We start from the raw sequence: 22,699 nt of genomic DNA, 5'->3' as shown, positions 1-22,699 counted from the left end.
TTAAAGTGCTTTTAAAGCTTTACTTTTTAAATATATATCATCTGCTAAGGTTTAGACTTGATTTACAGGCTGCCCCTTGTTTAAAAGTTTTTCTTTCCTACTGCTTCAGTGCTTGTGCTGTATTCTTTTTTCAGGGTGGCTCCTTTCCCTTGAAGGGCCCTATGGAGTCATCCTTGACTGTGCACTCCTGGCTAAGAGTGATGAATGGATATGTGCAAGTCAATTTCCTGCTCCCCTGATTGGCTGCCAGTCCCCTGTCTGTTCAGTGTGACATAGTAATGCATGCCCTCGCCCAAACAGAATTTTGTGGAAGCTGCACTGAGGCAGTGCGAACCAGTGTCAGTGAATAGGTACTATGGTAAGTGTTTGTGCCACATGCAATGTATATTAAGTAGTGAGGAATGTTTACTACACTGCTTAGCATGCATGGATTAAAAAAAGAGGAATGTTTAATGCTCCTTTAATAAGCTAAAAATAAAACTACTATAGAGCTCATGGCAAAATCATAATGCTGAGATTACCAGCAACAATAAATTAGCCCTTTATTAGTTAACCAATTAACAAATTTTCAAATACTAGCTCTTCCTGCATGCCTGCCAAATGGGTTTTAGTTGAAACACTGCAATACTTTTTGACTGCACACACCAGCACTTGTATATTCTTTTGTTTTAGTAACATAGGGGTTGATTTACTAAAGGCAAAAAGACTGTTCACTTTTCAAGGTAAACAGCCTATTTGCCTTTAGTAAATCAACCCCAAGGTCTTTGAAAGTTTTTTATGTGCATATCTTCATATGCAGCCCAAAACTTGTTCCTTTCAAGTTTGGGGTTGCTGTGACAAACGTGGTGCCTGACCCCTGCCCTTCTCACCAACTTGTGACAAAGGACCAGCCAATCTCACACAGACGTGTAACAATGCATAACCCTTTAAACACCAAACAGATAGCTTTGGGCCTATCAACCCTTCATAATATTAGCAAGAACAAATATGAACATTAAACGTCCTACACACAGTCACCACAGACAAGAATATTCAGAGATTTATCATCTACAGCAGCACTCTTCAAGAGACATGGATTCTCCAGTTTGCATTAAAAGCTTTACTGACAGTTTAACACTTTTCAAAATAGTGTTTATTAATGAAAAGATCAAAATAGTGCAAATAAAATATTTACAGAAAAAAGGTGTTACAAAGAAATAAAGAACGCATAAAGCAACAGATAATTAAAAGGGAGTTGAAAATGAATAACACTTGCAAAAGTCCTTGGTTTTAGTCCAATTGTCCAAGCAAAAAAGTTGCAGTGGTTATCTCAAGTCCAGTCAGGTGTTCTTTGATTGATGTTAAAATGAGAGCTTGACAACAGGTCCTGCCATTCCCTTTTTCTGTGGTATCAAAGGGGTGTTGACCGAGACCATCTGACCAATCATCTAGTTTAAGGGATGGTGCTGGGAGGTCACCACGTTTGACCTAGTCCCAAATACGGTTTTAATACTAATATTAAATATATTCCACTGTGTACAGATTGCATTCTGGAAACTGGTAGATTATTGTTCAGCATTATATTTCATGTCCAGGGATATCAAACACATAGTATTTCGGATGGGTCTGTCACCCAGGAGATAGGAGACTGCTTTCTCCCCTTTCGTATGTGCTAGCTTAGTCATGTATGACCTTGATTTGTTCGGTATGACATTCTCCATTCAAATATATACTTAATATTAACCGCTTCCACGCCACCCTATAGCAGGAATACTGCCACAGGGTGACACGGGTGCGCAAAATCACTTGTATATATACGCGATTTTGCAGTTCAAGGTAGGGGGCTCACGCACAGCTCATCATTTGTGACCTTGGCTGTCAGTCACTGGGTTCTGGCCAGTGATTTCCTGCGGGCACCCGACGATCTCTGAGGATTTCCGACGGGGGAGAGACCTGTATGTAAACAATACAGATTTCTCCCCTGTCAGCTCCTGCGCGCTGCTTTCTGTGTCTATGGCCATACAAAACAGTGTGTTTACAGTGAAACAAACACTCAGCACACATGGTAAAACAGCGCACAGTTAACCCTTTGATTGCCCCAGATGTTAACCCCTTCCTGTTCAGTGCCATTAGTACAGTGTCAGTGCTTTTTATTAGCACTGATCACTGTATTGGTGTCACTGGGGATGTCAGTTACACCAAATCAGTTCCCCCCAATGTCTGCATGCCCGCCGCAGTCCCGCTATAAGTCACTGATCGCCCCATTACTAGTAAAAAAAAATTAAACATTTCAGTATATATAAAGCCATTTGTAAATGCTATAACTTTCATGTAAACCAATTAATTTACACGTATTGGGATTTTTTTTAGCAAAGACATATAGCAGAATACATTTTAGCCTAAATTTATGATGAAATTAGATTTTTAAAATGTTTAAAATTTTTTTTTACTGGACGTTTAATAGCAAAAAGTAAAAAAATATTGTTTTTTTCTCAAAATTGTCGGCCTTTTTTTTTATAGAGCACAAAATAAAAACCGCATAGGCGATCAAATACCACTAAAAGAAAGTGCTATTTGTGGGGGAAAAAAGGACGTAAATTTCATTTGGTTGCAGTGCTGCACGACCGCACAATTTTCAGTTAATGTAACACAGTACCATATCGCAAAAATGACCTGGTCAGGAAAGGGGGTAAATCCTCTGGAGAGCAAGTGGTCTTGGTCCTGTTGGATTTTATGAATTTTGTGTGGAGTTTATTAACCTCCCTAGCGGTATGATTATTTCAGATTTTTGGTGCTGAAAGCGGTACCATTATTTTGCATGGAAATATGTCGTTTTTTTATTGTAGGCTGCAATTTTTAGGAATAACTCACTGAAATCTGTCCGAACAAGAGTCTATTAAACATCCCGGGTATGATAAAATTTGAAACTCCAAATCATAAATTATAATTTAATAAATAATCATAAAAAAATAATAATATAATAATAATACATTTAATTCAATAACATAATCAAACCAAAAACACTGAAATTTGAAACAGAGCGCCAAGTTCGCACATCGCTGAGCAAAGTCGCAAAATCGTTTTCAGTGTCTGATGACGAATTTCCCCACGAATCATTATCACTCAATTCTGCAAGTGGTTCTGATTTACTATCGCTGTTCTCTAGATGATCTAAACCCGCTTTTGACCTAAAGGGACGCTTTTTGGACGCCTTGGACTTTTCTCAGTTTCCAGGCAGAAAGAACAGACAAAATGCAGGCAGGGGACAGGACAAAGCACTAGGGACAAAATGTATGTGAAATGGGTTGAAACAGCAATGTTTTACTATGTAAAAGTTTTTTGGAAAAAAATGACATTTTTTAATATTTTAAAATTTCCCGCTGCTGGTGGCGCCTGTACGTCCTGACGTCACAGGGACCGGAACACAGAAGCCGGATGCCGGCATTGGCCGAAGGAAATGGCCGGGGACGCTGCAGGGGACACATCGTGGGAGCGCAGGACAAGGTAAGCTCTTCAGGGACTCCCTATGCAGCGCCGCATATATATATATATATATATATATATATATATATATATATATATATATATATACACACACACACACAGTAATGTGCAAAAGGTCTTGGCAGGTTTTGAAAATGCTGTATATATTAAGAAATCTTTCAGAAATAGGAGTGTTAATAGTTTACAGTATTGTTATCAATTTGCAAAATTAGTAAAAACAAAGTAAATGAACAGAAGAGAAATCCAAATCAAATCAATAACACTTTTATTGGAGAACAATATCCAATTACATAAAAACCAAGGAAGTAGCATAGAAAGATAGCCTAGCTGACAGAAAACCTGTACAAATACATAAAAATTGATACATTCATTATTTAATATATTGTGCAGTAACCTATAAATTCTGCACTGCTGCTAAAAAAATTTTTCACAAATTGTTTCAAGTAATTAAAAATAACATGAAAATTAATCTCGGGTTTAAACTTTTTACATCCCAATCTTACCTCTAGATGGAGTAGATTAGTCTAACTTGCATTTGCATGACTACAAAATATAAATGGTTATATATCGTAACAATTTAGGCAGACAGCTAAGAATACAATGCAACAAATGTAAACTGTAAGTTATGTGTCAAATATCTGGAAGAATACAAAACACTTTATACATCTGATTATTACATGAATTAGAAAAGGTATCAGAATTGTTATAAAATAGTGTGTACATTTAGTTCTTCAGGGGATCTTCCTAGAAAGAAAAAATGCTGGCTTTTAATAAAAGGACACTTACCTTAACAGGGATGCAGCATTGTCCTCACCTGGGATGGTTCTTTGCTGGTCTTTGGGACCCAGTTGGAAGCCGGCTATGACTCCCTGCTGCCTCACAGCCAGCTTCCCATTGCACATATGAGCCATGCTGCGCTTTGTGAATGGTCCCACAGCCTTCTGGGACTTGTGAAGCGTCTCAGAAGGCTGCTGGCAAAGAGAGGGGGGATAAACTTTAAAGTGGGAGCGGGTACCTACTGTATCAAAACTAAATATGCACTCTCCCCAAAAAACTTTAATGTGCAAAAGTAGGTGTGGGTGTGGGTGTGGGGGGGGGGGGGGGGTGGCGCATAAAGCAGAACTTCATTTTTAGCGTGCAGTTCTACTTTAAGATCATTAGGTACCAAAGTATTTCGTTTATAGATCCATTAAATTGTTTGGTTACACAATTTACAAAATCTTTCAGATTTTCAAATCTGACAATTAAATGGAATACTCTGGGTATTTGCTATAGAGACCATTCCTGCTTATCTTCTTGTATCTGTCATTTATTCATTTAGCCACTAGTCAGCTGTTGGAGTGAAGCATATTACTATGCCAATGGTCTATGGATTTATTGAACTTGAATTCACAGAACTCTTTTCATGCTATCTGAGCATTTATTAGGTCTTTGTATAGGAGTTATTTTTTTATACATTTGTCTTCACTTTGGTTTCCTCTGAGGGATTTGAGTTGAAGTAACTTTTGATTGATTCATACAGTTATTTGTGTGCCAAGGATCTGTTATTTTTAATCTATTATTCATGTGGTGCTCCCACAGAGCTTTGTGGTAGAAATTCATGTCTTCTCATGCATGTGGTACCCAAATGACTGGTATGTTTACTGTGTTCTGTTGGCAGCAGCTATGTTAAAAATGGGGCTATGTGGAATGGCCTGACGGATAGCAGTGGCATGAATACGTGGGGCTGTTCCATTTGGAGAAATACTACAGCTGCCCATGCCCCTGGAAAAAATTCAGCCCCACTTTTGTTATTCCTCTCCATTATATTCTTCCTCCACAATAGTTACCAAGGTCTGACACCTTGTCATCCCCAACCTTCTCATTGCTGAAGTCCACTTGGCAAAAGGCTGGAGGAACATCAATGTCAATTATTTCTCTCTTCCTGTTGCCATACCCTCTGTGCTCCTTATGCTTTCTTCCCTAACATACGATAACACAAATTCTTGAACATTCTCCTGCATCAAGTGACTCATGTTGTGCTGAAAAAATTCAGTCAATTCCGCCATGCCAGTTTGCAGGGTAATTGTAGGATTAGTTGTAGAGGAGGAGGAAGGAGAGGAGCAATGGAGGGATTAGCTGTAGAGGAGGAGGAGGAAGGTGAGGGCACATTTGCAGCTCCTGGGGAAAATGTGCTGCTATGTGCTTGGAAAGAAGAGGATGAGAAAGGCTTGGTTATCCACTCTACAGCAAAATCCATGCACTCTGCCTGGAAAGCATACCCAGTGCCAGAAAGATAAGGCAAACATACCCTGCCTTTCAAAAGAGTGGCCCAACCGTTTTGTCCTGCAGATGCAGAAACTGCTACTTCCTGTCTCCTAGACATGATGTAAACAGGAAATTGATTAACTATGTTAGGAACTATGGCAATAGGGGGATTGAGAATGTGGTGCTTGGTGCACTTAACAATGTGGTGATTTGGGGCTTAAAACTGTACTGCACTAGTATGCAGTGATGTGCTGCAAACAAAGGGCATCTTTGTCTGTGTCAGCAGCAAGTTCACGCTGCTGTCCTCCCAACAACAAATTAAAAGACCCTGCAAAATGATATTGAAATAAAATATACCTACCTAAAATAAATAAATAAAACCTAAAATGTTAAACTACATTGCTAATACACTAAATGCCAAATACCCACCATAAAACATTATACATACTGTATATACTGTAAAAAAAGTAAAATAAAAAACATATATAAAACATGAAATAAAATTAAATTAACCAGTTAAGGACAAAGGTCCAAATAAACCAACCAAAGGGCAATCCATTGAGATGACCATGTCACAGAGGTGGTGGAAGTCACACTAAATTGCACTAATGAATCATGAATTTTTGATGGATTATTTTACATGCAATGGGCTTTTATATAGACATTGATTTCAGATACATACTTTTTTAGTGGTGCACTAACTTTTGGGACACTTTATCAATATTGAATTTTTCACAACTGCTACTTTTGAATTTTCATGTGAATGCACAATTTGAAAAAAGTCTCTTGATCTACTCTGTGCCATGTAAAGCATTGTGAAATGACGTACATCTAGATGTCTTTCATGCTATCCCAACCCATGCCGTTTAGGAGATTTCGCCAGAATTTTGCTGGCATGATGTCACTGTTGCATGCCCATTTTGTCTTCAATTTCTGGCATGCTCATTGTGCCAGCAGTCTCTTCATACGTGTGCTGTGCCTCCATCATAGCACTTCACAGCATTGCATAGCATTACCCTGAGATTTCAGACCAATAACTATTATTGATCACTGCACATACGCAAGATTATCTCGCAGACACCAAAGAAAAGATAGAATTAGACCAGTATATGGAATTGGACACTGCAAACATGGTGCCAGCTTCAGCCAGAACACAGGAACAAGAAGTCAAGCAGAAAATATAGTAAGAAACATGCTATGGTAATAACTACTACTGAGGTATGAGGAGAAATAGTTAACATAGCGGTCTTATGATTTATGAGGATTTGTTTGCTGGGGTTTACTGCTTTAAGAATACTGATTTCAGATATATAGATAATTGTGGTACAATTTTATTTTATTATATTGTCAAAAGGTGGTGTTTACCATTTAAAGTTCCAGCAGATGATTAGTTGCAGGACAGGTCCACAACACATGGTTTACATGATTTCAAAAGCCCCACTTGCCCCACACTGCAATGCTAAACCATATGGGGATCACTAATAGGTTGGACCAATCCCCCCCAAAAGAGGGGAAGCCTGGAGTTCCATTGGAAGAGCCTTGTAATTTAGAACGGGACAGGATTTAACTGGGGGTCAAAACGTGATCACTGCACTATCCTCAGTCCATCAGAGCAGCTGATATCTGTTTTGATACAAATGAAAGGCAAGTTTCATCTGTAATACAAAACTTGAGCAATCCAATCTTTTGTGTTCTCATCAGTGATGCTATTCCATATACCTCCTTTTTGTGTGCAAATCACTTGTAAAGCACACACCAACACAGATAAACCACTCACCGGAAAAAAGTACCCTACATCCTTTTATATCTTCCAATTCAAATCATGTACAACTATGTCAAAAGAGTAAAAGACTCCAGGAGTTTAAATCCCTTTTAAAACATTTTTTGAAACATAAAACCTAAATACACTCACTGTTTCATGTACCTCGTACAGCTTGATAAAGTCATTCTGAAGGAACGTGTTGGAAGACTCAGCTGCACCATGCACAGAATTGTCTCCCAGTCTTAGTGGACTGTGAGGATATAACTCCAGTCTTGTATGAGGCACATGAAAAAGTGAGTGTATTTGGGTTATACTGTACCCCAAAAATTATGTAGAGGTTTTCAGGGGGGACTTAAACTCTAGAAGCCACTTTTATAGTAAGGAGGCCCCCAGGGCAATGAGTATGGGGTACCATAGTCATTACTCATTCCCAGAACAAAGTAAAATGTAAATAAACATACACACATTTACCTATTACCCCGAGTGAGGGGACCTGATATCTGCCCCCCCCTACAAGCCCCCTTATCCCTTTTGGGGGACAAGATGTGGAGATGAGGCCCTTATCCCTCAGCAAAGGGACAAGAGGAGCTTTTGCAAAATGGGGACAAGGGCCTCATACCCACATCCTTTTCCCCAAAAGGGATGTGAAGTTATTTATAAGAAGGGGGGTCCCGAGATATCCAGCCCCCACCTAGGAGAATGAGTATAGGCTACATTATATCATATTTGGACATCAAACACACTCATGGTCCCCAGCTGCACTTTTCAATATAGCAGCTTGGGATTTATGCAGGCAAACTGGCCAAATGACCATTTTGTTCAGCAGTTTCAGCTTCAGTAATGATTTAATTGCTTCTACTGTGAACTTTTAGGCTCCATGCACATTGGGCTTAAAAAAATGCCAGCTCCTATGGCAGAAAAAATGCAGATATAGAACATTTTCGTACACAGTTTAGGCGTGTTTAGGAGAGTTTACCGTTTCATCTGCCAGAAAGCAAGAATAAAAAACGCAAACCAGAAGGGTTTTTTTCTGCCTCTAAACGTTGAGCTTAAAATATACCTTTAATTGCCCTAATATGCATGGACACATAGGATAACACTGAGCTTCTTCTACAGGCAAACCACAAAACTACTGTAGATGCAATGATTTTTAAGCCAGTGTGCATGGACCCTTAAAATTAATTTCTTCACAGTTCTTGCAGCTACTGAGGTCACTGGGGGCTTGTTTAAAGCTCTTTTTTTTTTTAATGCTAATAGCCTGGTAATTTCAAGAAAGTGGTCTCCAATGGGTAACTAGAAGAATGGAGAACACTCTGAGTAACAATTATATAAGAGCTTTAATTTCCACAGCAGCCACATCTGATATTATTAGGGAACTCCTATCCTAGGAAAAAAAACCTTTTTGGTCCAGTTCCTTCAGCCAGTAAACAAATGTTCTGCTTTCAGACAGATAAAGTTTGGTGCTTTGAGTCATAAGATGCTATGTGCACTGTTAATAAAGTCATTGTTTGGAAACGCTACAGAAAAATATCTTGGCTGGGTTACTTGAGAAATGCATGCTAGGACTTTCCAGAAATAATTAGACTACCAGTACATGGCTTTCTGTTCTCACTGTTTCATGTATTTACGTTCACCATAAAATTTGTATAACGCCTTTGCCTTTCAATATTCTTTGGAATGTTGTTGGTATATAAATGGCAATAATTGCCAGCCTTTGACTTGACGACTTTCAGTACTGAAATAACAGCTATTATTACACAACAGCCCATAATACTGTAAATGTAAATAACGTAACCTTTTATTTTTTTCAAAACATGGTTGTTCCTATAAGTATTCTTCTGTTTAACAAAGTTTCATTCAGCAGCATCAAGTATGACTATCATGGTATTTACAATTATTGGCCCCGTCTACACTGCTGTGAGAATTGTGTAGGTGATGGAATGAGTTCACTGACTTAAAAAGGTAGCTTACTCACTCTCTGGTAGTTTCCTAATTTGAAGTGCTGGAAAGCTACAGGTTGTTGTTCTACATTTTACAGTAATTTTACAGTAATTTTAATATGTTTTCAATATAGAATTTAGTATTTTGTGTACCATATATAAATATTGTATTACAGTTTTTAACTTTTTATTCAATTTCTGATTCTTTTGGTATGCATTGTGTCTTATACTGCATATGGGAGCATTGCTTGCATGTAACATTTTTTTTCAATGAAAGATTATGTTAAAAGAGATGGTTTATTGGTAGAGAGCTGATGAAAATAAGTAAAAATTGCCATTTATTTAATAAAAACCCCCTGTATAGTACAGAAAGGAAGGAGAACACATGGGTGAATGCATGATAATCAAAACATTTTGCTAGAAACAAAATACAGCTGTTAGCTCAAAAGGTGTGTAAATAAAAAAGTGTGAATGTGTGGTGCTGTGATAATATCTCATAATCAAACTGACAAATAAATAAAAAATAATCAAATTCCAACAAAAACAAGTACTGTGCATAGTTTGATAACAGTAACTAGAGAAAACAGGGCCCAGTCTCTCTTGTTTTGCAAAAATAAACCCTTTGTCAAATAATACATCTGTAGCACTACCCTCGTGAGAGCCGCTGTGTTGTGGGCAGGGGCGGACTGAAAAGCCATGGGGCCCCTGGGCAATAGGGGATCATGGGGCCCCTGTGTCCTTGCCCAAACTCAAAAAAGCCTATGAAAAAGGTACCAGGGGCATCTCATGGGGCCCCCTACTGACCCCGGGCCCTTGGGCACTGCCCGAGTTTCCAAATGGTCAGTCCACCCCTGGTTGTGGGTACCCTTAAGCTCTGCACAGCCAGGCAACATGCACTTTTCACACTTCCATCTGCAGTCAGTGAACCGTCAATGAGCTTGATTTTGTTATTTTATTAGGGGAAATAACTTGGACAGGGCAATAGAAATTATAGGATGTCCAGTTTGGCTTGAATCAATGAAAAGGGGGGGGGGGGGCAACTCGCTTCCTATGTACAGATACAGATCCTGGACTGTTCTTTTTCCTTGAAAGCCTTCAGTGTTTGTGAATCAGTAGCAACAGCCCTTTATGGGTGAGGAACTGGCAGCCCCTCAAAATTTCAGCTTAGCTTCTTTCAACTTCTTGCAGAGGTGTCTCCTGTCCCACTATAGAGCTGCTCCCAGCTCCACAGCATGCACACATTACTAGCCCTCCTGGCTGATCTGAAGATCTCCCGGGACAAAGATAAAGGATTGAGCCCAACGCTGTCCTTTGAAAGCTTGCTGCAAATGGTAGTGTTTCCCATTGTGGATCCCAGGGTGTGCTGATTTACTCACTCTGTCCTCTCTCCGCTCCCTGTGCTCCCAGGTCCCAATCCCATTTGTGCTGCACTGCTGACTGTATCCTGCTGAGTCAGCTTGAGCCCAGCCTGGAGGCCACCCCCTCCCTCAGACTTAGGGGACCCCTCCCAGGCACCAACAGTGTCCTCAACACTCCATCTTCTACCCAACTCCCATGTCAGTCTTACTATCCCATATATATGGGCCAGTCCACCACTTTACCAGGGCCTCCAAACCTGGGATTGGCCAGACTCCCATAAAAATGCAGATTATGTCTCCACCCCTTCCTGCTACAGACATCTGGAAGATTCTATGGTCCTCCAGGGTCAGGAGGAGGTGATAGAGCCACAACCTGTGAAATCCAGCTGACCTGCAGTAATCTGACCTCAATCACAGACTTAGACAGTTAACATGAGTCATACACAATGATTTTACCTGCAATACACCACTACAATATTTTAGGAGCACACTCCAGGGCGCTACACATCAAAAATCCATCCAGAAAGATATGACAATATTGTGAGACCTTCACTGATTTCCTTTAAGGATGTACCCTTACCTTATAGTTTCACCCTCACTACAAAGGTCAAACTTAGCATGAGTCAAAATCCAGGTCAGATCGATAGCCACAGATGGATCATCTTATAGGATAACAGACATCTTCAATTGATCACCAGCAGGAACCATGAATACAGCCATCTAAAGACACTTCACTATGTCGCTCAGCTCATAAAAACATATAACTCATAGTGTTCACTGCTAAAGATGTCCTTATTGATATACAGAACAAATATGCACTCACTTGTAAATACAGATCATGCAAGCCTTGATAAAAGATAGAGAGCCAAAGCATCACACATTCACACATACTGTAGGTGAATGCAGCAGAACCTTTACATATACATTCCCATAGACAAAGGTCCTACACATTTAAAAAACAAATCCCTGTTTGAGGACTTCCAGTCACAGTAACAGACAAAACCATAGATCTCATCACCAAAAAAAAAAATCCAGATACCATCAGCAGCAGAGCACTCTTGGTAATAAAGCCAGAAGCAAAGCTAGGTGTTTCCCTGCCACCAAGACCACAAGCAGGACCATCAGCTGTCTTGCTACTAGAGCCACAAGCAGGATAATCAACAGTGTTACAATAATCAGGGACCCACCAGGCCACCCACCCAACCCAGCAGCAGTCCCACCAGCCCTATCATCAAAGCCAATAACAAAACCATTACTAGGCTTACCATAAGTGAGTCAAACCTATCTCTAACCCATGGCAGAAATGTGAGATTTTTTTTTGCATGGAAGAATGTTTTAAAAAAAGCAAACAATTCACTTTTTATGATCACAAAATATGTTTATATCAAAAAATAACCGATGCACTTGATTTTTAGAATAGCATTGAATAAATCTCACAGAGCAATGAAAGCTACACTGTTACCTGCCCATTCAGGACAAAAGAAACAATTCCTCCTGATATCGTAAATCTTGTTCCACAGTAAGGTACTGTATACTTGCCTATTTACACTCCCACAATGATTTTCCTCTACAGGAGTCCACATTGTGTAGGACTTGATGCTGATTAGGAAGATTACATCACTGTTGCACCAACCCTCCTGCCATGTGACAGTGTTCAGTCCTGACAATTAGCCTGAATACTGTCACATGGGGGAAGTCACATATACCCACATATGCAGAAGACCTGTCCTGTTAAGGCAAAAGAGTAAGGGTTCCAACAGAGAGGCATTTAGAGTGCAAATTGGTAATTATACCAGAGTTGTCAATATTTAAATCTACTTAGAAGGGACACCTTGGAGAAATTGGTTGCTGATGGGTGTGGCCAAATAGTGGGCATGGTCAATAAAGTGGGTGTCAATTCATTGTATATGGCACTTTCCCCCCTTGTTTGGATTTATTTAGAAAAAATAGGTGGTCAGTGGCAGGATTTATTAACCACCCTCTCAATAGTGGTCAGTGATTGACCCTTCCCCATCTATTGGTGGTCTCCGGTACTGATGATAAATCCCTCCTCCCCTTTTATTGTGGGTCAGTGGTAGTGATATTCAATTCTTTCCACTCCTTTCATTGGTGGTCAGTGGTAGTGATCATTAACCCCCCCACACACACACACACCCCTTTCATTTGTGGCCAATGGTCTTCCTTACCTGATCACATGCTCTTGCACCACTGCTTCTCTCCTCAGCATGTTGAGCCTTATCTATAGTTTGGAAATCACCCTGCTGCTCACAAACTGATCACACATCATTGCCGACATTTGAAGAAGAACTAAAGGTATTATTCTTAACTTCTCTCTAATCGTCCGGGTTCCTCACAAGCTCTAGCATCTTATCCCTGGGTACCTGTCTTCTGGCATCTCCATTGGTCACTGCGGAATGTCATGATTCCTGCGTCAGTCATCTCAGGATGACGTAACTGCTGAGTTGGTCATCTCAGCATACAGTACAGGGTCTGTGCAGGCTATATAAACTGAGCTGCGCATGAACAGCTCAGTTTACATGGTGCAGTGGACTGTGAGCAGAAAGGTAGGTGTATTTTATTGCAGAAGAGACATTGCATGTCTCTTCTGGGATAATGGCCTAATGTAAGAAAAATACTGGCAAAGTTTCATTACATTTCATTAACAAAAAAAGGCTTATGGTATGTGCATTTGATATTTTAGGAATGCACTAAATAACAATCAGGGGAATACTGCACGGGCCAGTAAATGAAAAGTAAACAATGTATCAGTTTGAGAATGTAATGTTCTTAGCTCAGAAATGCAAATAATTTGTAATACTGCACTAGATGAAGATCATTCTGTGAATGAAGGCACTCATATTATTAATATTATTATACAGGATTTATATACGTAGCAGCAACAGTTTGTGCAGCGCTTTACAATATAAAGATAGACAGTACAGTTGCAATACAATAAAATACAAGAGGGTTAGAAGAGCCTTGCTCATACGTTTACAATCTAATAGGTTTTCATAGTTTCACTATCCTTAGTGTGTCTTTATTAATCTCATTCTGGTGCATTGTTAAAGCCTGGGAAAAATGTTCAAACTAAAACAGTAAAATATAATACTAAATTAAGTGCTAAATATCACAAAATAAAAAAAGTAACTCATTTGGTAAAGAGAGCACATTTTTCAGTGAATTGGACTTTGTTCCAGGAAGCATGTTGTATGGACAATACTGTATATGCACAATTTGAACATATGTTCTGAATGGACAGTCAAATAGATACAATTTGATCATGTGTTTTGTAACATATTAACAGATGATTTTTATGAATATTATTATAATGATGGATGTATCAGCAGTCCTCGTAGTAAGATGATGTGACTTATATTTTTCTGTTTTTTTGATGATAATAGTGCAGTCAATCATTTTAGATATAACCCAATTTCTTCTATATAACAAAACAAAATAAAAAACAGTGGCACTATCCTATGTACAATACATATCAAGACCAATCAATTCTTAAAAAATAATAAATCATTGTGATCAATGTATATTAAATCACATTCTTATGACCGGCAGCTAAGGCATGTTGCTATAAATATACCATTCTATCAGCTGGACTCTCCAGATCAATCCAATATGAATCAATATTCATAGAGTGGATAATCAGAAAGACTCCAATTGTGTGACAACATACAACACCATTTATATCTTATTAACAAAGTACTTACAAAAGACATATTTTTAAAGGTCTTAATCAATCACTGTGTATCGAGTAAGCTAGAGGCAGGCCAGCGTCTCACCACGCTTCATATCTGTCTCTTCTGGAACATCACTTCCAGTGCAGTGTGCCGCATCACTTCTGGCAGCCATACAGCCACGTCCCAACGTGTTTTGTCATTCCGACTTTGTCCAGAGATTGGCTGTATGGTTTGGCAACCTCTCAGTTATAGATGTCAATATGCTAATTATTAACTCTTTCGGCACAACAGATCTTGTGATCCAAGTACATATAACATATATCTATTATATATAATACATAATGATTACATTATACATATCCTCAGAATGTACCAAACCGTTGATTTGGCCACTCCTAATGTTGCCGTTATCTCTCTGATGGATTTGTTTTGTTTTTGAAGCCTTACAATGGCGTGTTTCACTTGCATGGACAGCTCCTTTGAACGCATGATGTAGATTCACAGCAATAGATTCCAATCGCAAATACCACACTTAGAATCAACTCCAGACCTTTACCTGCTTAATTGATGAAGAAATAACATGGAGTAGCCCACACCTGGCCATGAAACAGCTTTTGATTCAATTGTCCAATTACTTTTGGTCCCTTGAAAAAGGGGAGATGGCTACTCTTAAGAGCTGTAATTCCTAAACCCTTCTTCCAATTTGGATGTACATGCCCTCAAATTAAACCTGAGAGTGTGCACTTTCAGCCCATATCCATTACATAACTATAGCTTGAATATGTGTTGGCAACCAACCAAAAAAAACTAAAATTGGGCCTGTGTGAAAATACATATGAACCTAACTGTAATTGGAGATCTGAAGTCATCCATGTATAATGGAATGGTTGAATATCAATGGGACTTTCTTTTTTTCAACACTGGGTGATTTCTATATGAACTTTTTGCACTTTTATTCATTTAAATATAAATTGGTCACAATAAATTTGTTATATGTTAAGAGTTGATTGGTCTTGATATATATTGCACATAGGATAGCGCCACTATTCTTTTTGTTTTGTTATATATAAGACATTTGGTTATATAAGTTTATTTGGGTAATAAGTGGCAGCTACCCATTTAGTTTGGTACACTGTCGATTTCTGTGGCGCAAGAGTGAAGCTTTTGAACATAAGAGGAGATACACAATAGCTTATTAGTTTAAATCTTTTTAGATATTTGTGTATTTATTGAGATATACTTTTTTTTATACAATATTGTTTTTGTACGTTAGTTATCATACCCAATTATCCTCACAGGTTAGTAGTTACTCTGTCAGATTTTTATGGTTGTCTATGTCATCCTCTGCACATTATTGTCACCGTTGCAGGAAGTAAAGGGAAATCTTTGTATTTGAAAACCCATGATAACTGTTTGAGAGGATTTCCCTTTACTTGGGAGACATTTCCAATCTCTGTTGTGTCTCCCATGCAGGACGTAAGGGAAGTTTCTTTCAATAGAAAGGGCATGGACAGCAATAAAAAAAACAACAAAGGTCCAAACTATTCCCCACTCTATTCAAAACTAAAATTAAAAAAACACAATTGGCTAGTGGTACCCAACTCAAACTACCTTTAAATTTACTCAAGCAGTGACCCCACAGCTCTCAGATATTATCATACACAATTCAAGATCAACAGATCTGCATTGTTTGGGAAGACAGTGAGGGCCCACCTATATGCTGGGATGCTGGATAGTGGAAGAGAGCACCTGCTGCGGGGGAGTGAGGAATAAAGTAAGTATTTGTACTTATTCATTCTTCCCCCTAGCTCAAGCAGTGAAGGGAGAACCCCAATGCACGGGTACATTTAAGATTCTGGAGTTGGACTTTAAAGCAGGATAACCACATACTATACATGCTTCCGTTGATGGATTTATCTGTTGGACTAGTCTGCATATTAGCAAGCTTCCCAGGTTAAAAAAAAAAGTGAAATTGGAGGATGGAGGTAAATGAATCAAATGAAGTGAATAGCAATGTTCTTATCACTTCTCCTGTATGTGCCCATGTAATGTCTTATAATTGCCACCGTGTGGCATTTTGTTAGCACTAAAAATGTTTTATTACTATTTATATTATTTTGAACATGTTGGCAGAAAGCTTGGGTGCCTTAGAGCAAGTTTCCCAACCAATGATACATGAACACTGGGTGTATGCTAGACTCTAGGTTCAAGAAGTACATCTGCCTATCGATATTTTAAGTGTAAAGCCAGTTTTTCGGATTTAGTGAGCTATAATCATACTTAAAAGAGACGGTCATACTTTCCATCTGGGTCACATGAGTGCACTTATTTCTGCACTCTTGTGACCCAGATCAAGCCAACACTAGAGCTCATTGTCGGCTGATGACACTGAGCTGTTCCAGGCTCTGCAGGGTCCAGGCTCTCCAGGGTCCAGGCTCTGCATTCACTCAGATGCCTGACCAGCAGTTGGCCATCTTCTCAGTGCGCCTCTGAGAGCCCAAGTCAGCCGTGCCTGCCCCCTCTCCTGCCCAGTGCTCTGGTGAGCACTAGAGGGGCAGAGCAAAGAGCCGATGACCGACAATCACCGCTCTCCGCTCCAAGAAGACTAAGAACTCAGCAATCAGGGGTCATGTGATCACTTGGTTCTCAGTTTTAGAGCCGGCGGGGGACAGCCATCTAGGTGAGTATATAGGTTTGTTTTTTCCAATCCCACACTTTTCCTTTAAAGCCCATCTTCAGGCCGGTGCTTTCATTTACTCCCCTACACTCTGGCAGTGGACTGTTCTTCAGTGTCCTTATGTCCAATGCAGGGTTATGGGCTCTTCATTGGTCTTGAGGACATTAAAACACCTGCGACCACTGGACGTAGCATAGGAAAGAAGAGGCTGAAGGGACTGCCCTTATAACTTGGAAGGAGCCTGCAAGATCAGAAGATTAGGTAGGTAAAAATGCTTTTTGTGGTCCCTGAGACCCAAATTAACATTTAACCATTGAAATGCAGGGGGCAGCCTCACTGCAAGGGAGCATTTTTGCTTTCCCCAAAGTTTTAAAGTGGGCCTTGCGTGAAACTGAAACGGTCCACTTATCTGGGAGTATGCCACCTCCGCCCCCCCAAAAAATTATTAAAAATGAAATAATTAAAAGAAGAATATTCTTACCTTGGATTGTGGTTTTTGAACCAGTGAAATCACTGTGCTTCACTGATACCTTCTGGAGAAGCTGAATACCTAAAATAACACAAGAATGCACTCCTACATTGTGCCTCTATCCAGTGAGATTGCTCTTACTGACTAATGAGGCACTTTTGTTGAGCAGGTAAATGTCAGTTGGTAGGGAGAATCAGAACCCAGGAACAAGCTAAATCAGAGAGGTGCACAGGCAGCTATTAGACAAGAATGAGGAACAGCTAGAGCTTTTTTACTTTTTTTGTTACCTATTTACTTGCTTATAACCTTCCAGCATCTGTGCTGGCAATGCAACTAACTTATGTAATATGTTACATAATTAAGGTTGTAATATGTAACCTGTTGCGATACAGAACCCATCTGCACCCCTTCACACCCCGTAACAGCGGGCATATTTTAAAAACGCAGCTGTGGGAGGCTGCGTCCACATGTCTTTGTCATTTTTTCATGAAGATCTGTGAATGAATGAACTACAAGTCCTGTCTGCCACCACCGCAGACAGTTTGTAGTTCTCAATGAACTACCAAGGGTGCTCATCAGCACCCCTGTAGTTAACTGACACTTCCTGCAGCTGAGTAACTATCTGCCTGTATGGAGGTACAGGCAGACAGCTGTCAGCAGTGCCTGCAGGAGCCTGACATTGCAGCCGCGATCCACTGATTGCGAGTGTAATGCTTTGCAGGCTCCAAGGTAAGAAAATAAAACTGTACATGCACTTTTTTTACCTGCAAAGTCATATGTGTTTATTTTATTTATTTATTTAAACCAAAGATGAACTTAGCCTCTAAAGCAGAACTGAAGGCATATTAGGGAAACTTACAAGCATGAAGGTAGGTGTATTCCATTGCTGAAGAGACATGCAATGCAGACAGGGAATGCATTAATGTAAAAATGTTTCACCAAATAAGAAATGTTTTGCCTTTAAACTACTTTAATTGTAAGCCATTACATACACTACTACTTTAGGCAGCGATGGAATGAAGAAAGTACTGCATCTTTCTGCCCACTGATTTCCTATTTTACAACATTATTCATTGCAAACAGATTCTATATAGAAAAAATAAACTTTTTTTTTCTTAAATTATTTGTTTACAGCTCCATAAGGCTTTGGCTCAGAGGAGATGTTCAGCACCTTCCCTTGTGTTTCCTAAATCTCTAAGCAAACCATGGTCTACAGGAAGGTATGTAAGTACAGTCTTTAAGCCATCATTTAGCCATTTTAAATCTTACAGAAAGGAGCAAACCTTCATACACAGCCTATGTAAGAGTAAAAACTCATAACATAACAAGGCATACTGTACATTGCTGTAACTGTAACTTGATTTGTTGGTTTGCTATCTATTTCTTTGAAGATCATCCCAGTCTCCTCAAAACTATCTCCAAAAGCTACTTTTCCATCACACACAGGTACATTCTGGCATGGAGACAGGTCGACTTTGCCTGTTCTTTATCTGTTGAGTCAGCACCAACCTGCAGTTTCTAAGCAGAGAGCCAAACCAGCACTGCTTGCAGTAGGATTTTATGCTGATAGTACTTACTAAGCCTGTAAGCAGGTTACTATCTAAGCTAGTTAGGTGCTGCCCCGGATGGGAGGGTGAGAGTTAACACTGTTTACCAGGTTTTACCTTGACAGGTTTTTTTTGGGTCCGACCCACTGCACTATAAAAAGGACAGTGGTCTGGAGCTCGGGGGTTGAGAGGAGAGAGAGTGGAGTAGCACTACACCTCACTAACATCCTTGGAGCCTGCCATCCTGTAGGGGAAATGTTGAAACCCAGGGCCCACCCCGAAGGCACCAGCTATTGGAGACTGCCATGCAATTTACTCTGTCACAGAGAAACTCTGCATATGCAGGTATGCTAGGGCAGCACACATGCCTCGGTTAGGGATGCAGGAAGGAGGACTGTTAATGTCTGTTGAACTCTATAATGTTTTTGGCACAAGTGTTACAACTTTGCTTGGTCTGAAGTCATTAAAGGAGTGCATTGCAAGTAACCCGCACCACACATAGTCTCGGGTCACTAAGCACATGAAGACAGCACAAAGAGTCATCCTGGTGTAAAAGGTCAGTCAAATGGTTACCATGGGTAACAAAAGCCAACAGTCAGTCAAGCAGCCTGTTGTTAAACATGTACTTGTGTCAGGTGGGAAAGCCTCTAGCAGCGAGGGAGATGCTGTCAGCACGCCTTCCACGGTTTGTTTCCCATAGCAACAGGAGCAGATTGGCAGCACCGAGGTCCCAACCTGTGCAAAGGTAAAGGAAGTCAAGAATTAAGTCAAGTGCATGAACAAAGCCCGTGTTAGATGCACGACAGGTTTCCACTTCACTGCTGAGCGAGAGGTGGTGGAGAATGCTGGACAGGTGGATATGGACATAGGCTCAGCATGTTCCTCCTAATTGCAAGTTACAATCAGAGTGTACATTAAAGTGGTTCTAAAGGCTCAAGGTTTTTTACCTTCATGCATTCTATGCATAAAGGTAAAAAAACCTTCTCTGTACAGCATCCCCCCTAATACTCACCTAAGCTCCCTGTTGATCAAACAATGTGCACTGGAGTCTTGGCTATCCCGGGACTCTCTCTCCTTATTGGCTGAGACAGAAGCGGGAGCCATTGGCTCCCACTGCTGTCAATCACAGCCAGTAAGCCAATGAGAAGAGAGAGGGGGTGGGGCCGAGCCATGGCTCCATGTGTGAATGGACACATGGAGCAGCGGGTGTCCCCTTAGCCAGCTGCTTGCTGTGGGGGCACCCAACAGGAGGGAGGGGCCAAGAGCATGACCTGAGAAGAGGAGGATCCGGGCTACTCTGTGCAAAACCACTGCACACAGCAGGTAAGTACAGAAATGTTCTTAGAAAAAAATAAGCCTTTAGAATCACTTTAACACAGTGACCGAGGTTATTGTGCTAGTGTACATGGCGCACGATCATCTCTAATGTTAGAGGCTCCCCTTAAGGTCAAGTGTTCCCTGATGGCAGCTTCAGACTTGTCACGGGGCATTGATGGAATTAGCACAAGCAAAGGTACCCCATATGTAAGGAGAGTGACCCTGTTACAGGTGTCCAGCGTTGCCCAGAAGAACCCACCCCGGGGGAAGTGACCCAGACTTGGCGCCTAACAAGTTAATGGGAAAACATAGAGGAAAGGTCCATCATCACCAGCTGCCCCCCTGCAAGCCTCTCTTCCCATCTCCTCCCTTCGTACCTGTGTAGTGTTTCACACCACTAATCAGTGATTCATCAGTCAAGTGACTTGCCATTCACTCTGTTTGCCTTTTTTTACTCTTCTCTACTCCATTTAGCAACGACTGGAATTTTTCTACTCCTTTAAAAAAAATCCTCAACACACAATCCAGCTAATCAGAATAGAAAGACTTGCCATAAACTGTATCTAACATTTCCACGTCCATATGCACCTTTCACCTTTGACTTGCCAGTGTATTGATCTGAGCACTTGTCATTTTAGCGTTACACACTGGGGGTCTTCAGCCGCCATGAGTGGTTCTGCACATCTGGTGTGTAGCTGTGCTCTTCCAGCTGAACTCCAGGTAAACTTTTTTGTGCTAACAAGCTAGAACGAGTTCTGGAGAGTTTAATACCTGAGTGGTAAGATACATAGGTCACACTGTTGATCTGTGAAAGTACACCTACTCTTGCACCACCTACACTGTTTAGGTGTTAAATTTAATTAACAGCCAATCAAGTATAGATACAAAAATGTGTTTGTGGCAGGGGGAAAACAGAAAATGAAGTCACTGCAGATATTTCATTCTCTTTTAATATATGACAGGATGTACCTTGGTGACATTTGAAACAAAAAAAAAATTAGTGCATCCCACCCTTAAACTATCCACCTACTTAAAGTTAAAGGTCCTAGCCGAGTCAACAGAAAAAAAGGAGAAAAAATGTTTTCAATCAAATACAAACTTAATTTTTTTGTATTAAAGATTGAATAACTTTTTAGGCGGGCTAGTGCACATGCTGGATTGCTCATGTGGCCTCCGAGATAAATTAATTAACATACTACACTGCTGACAGACAACTTTTAATCCTGCCAGGATAAACTCACAAATTTATATAGATAGGAACACAGACATATGAGTATAGTATGACAATGGGCTGGAGGCAGATTTATTAATTATTTAACCAAATACTGTATCCTTAGCTTTAGTAATCCAAACCTTCAGTCTAAATTTAGCAGATTAAAAACCAGGTACAAAACCAGAAACAAGCCATTTTAATGGGCACACAATTCAGCAACATTCTAAGTCCAAACTGGCAAGGATACCTGACATCACACAGCTGTGACATTTATAGAGAGGCAAAATATTACCTGAAGGCCAGCGATCTCTCCCATTGTCAGTTTTTGACTTCTTAATACATCTTTAAGAAGAAGACCATTCGCTCTGGTTTCAGCAGGAAGGACTAGCATAGAGCTCAATTGAAGGTGAAGCCCAATTTTGCTTTAAAAATAGGTTCAAAGTGGCAGATAGATGACAGGGACAATGCACTAGGAAAAAAGGAAACAGGTTGTCTCAAAATTTGTAAATTTCTTATCCATTGTTTTGATACCTATCTCACAAAAATTCTTCAGTAACCAACTGCAGATGTTATTTTTACCTTTTTTCTTCTGGCAATGTGTACCTTCGTGCCATACCTTACCATGACTATTAAATACTTGTCCTCCAGAGGATTTACCCCCCTTTCTGACCAGGCCATTTTTTGTGATATGGCACTGCATTACTTTAACTGACAAATGCACGGTCATGCAACGCTGCACCCAAATGAAATGTATGTCCTTTTTTTCCCACAAATGGAGTTTTCTATTGGTGGTATTTAATCGCCTGTGCGTTTTTTATTTTTTGCACTATGAACAAAAAAACTGACAAATTAAAAAAAAAACAATATTTTTCATTTTTTGCTATAAAACATATCCAGTAAAAAATGTTTAAAAAAATCAAATTTCGTCATAAATTTAGGCCAAAATGTATTCTGCTACATGTTTTTGCTAAAAAAAATCCCAATACGTGTAAATTAA

At 39.9% G+C, this 22,699-nt stretch overlaps 1 protein-coding gene across 2 annotated transcripts in view; it reads left to right on the top strand.

The window, feature by feature from the left end:
• TAGAP (T cell activation RhoGTPase activating protein) overlaps positions 1 to 22,699 on the top strand; it is a 126,073-nt gene that overhangs the window by 34,356 nt on the left and 69,018 nt on the right. For both annotated transcript variants that reach the window (XM_089676291.1, XM_089676290.1), the window contains exon 2: positions 18,760 to 18,845. In XM_089676291.1, coding sequence (XP_089532417.1) covers positions 18,760 to 18,845 — 86 coding nt within the window. The remainder of the gene's footprint in view (positions 1 to 18,759; positions 18,846 to 22,699) is intronic.

Source organism: Staurois parvus, unplaced genomic scaffold (assembly GCF_062004578.1).
Source record: "Staurois parvus isolate SC_StPar_1 unplaced genomic scaffold, SC_StPar_1.0 ptg000165l, whole genome shotgun sequence".
Taxonomy (NCBI): Eukaryota; Metazoa; Chordata; class Amphibia; order Anura; family Ranidae; genus Staurois; species Staurois parvus.
This window is presented reverse-complemented; position numbering and strand designations above follow the sequence as displayed.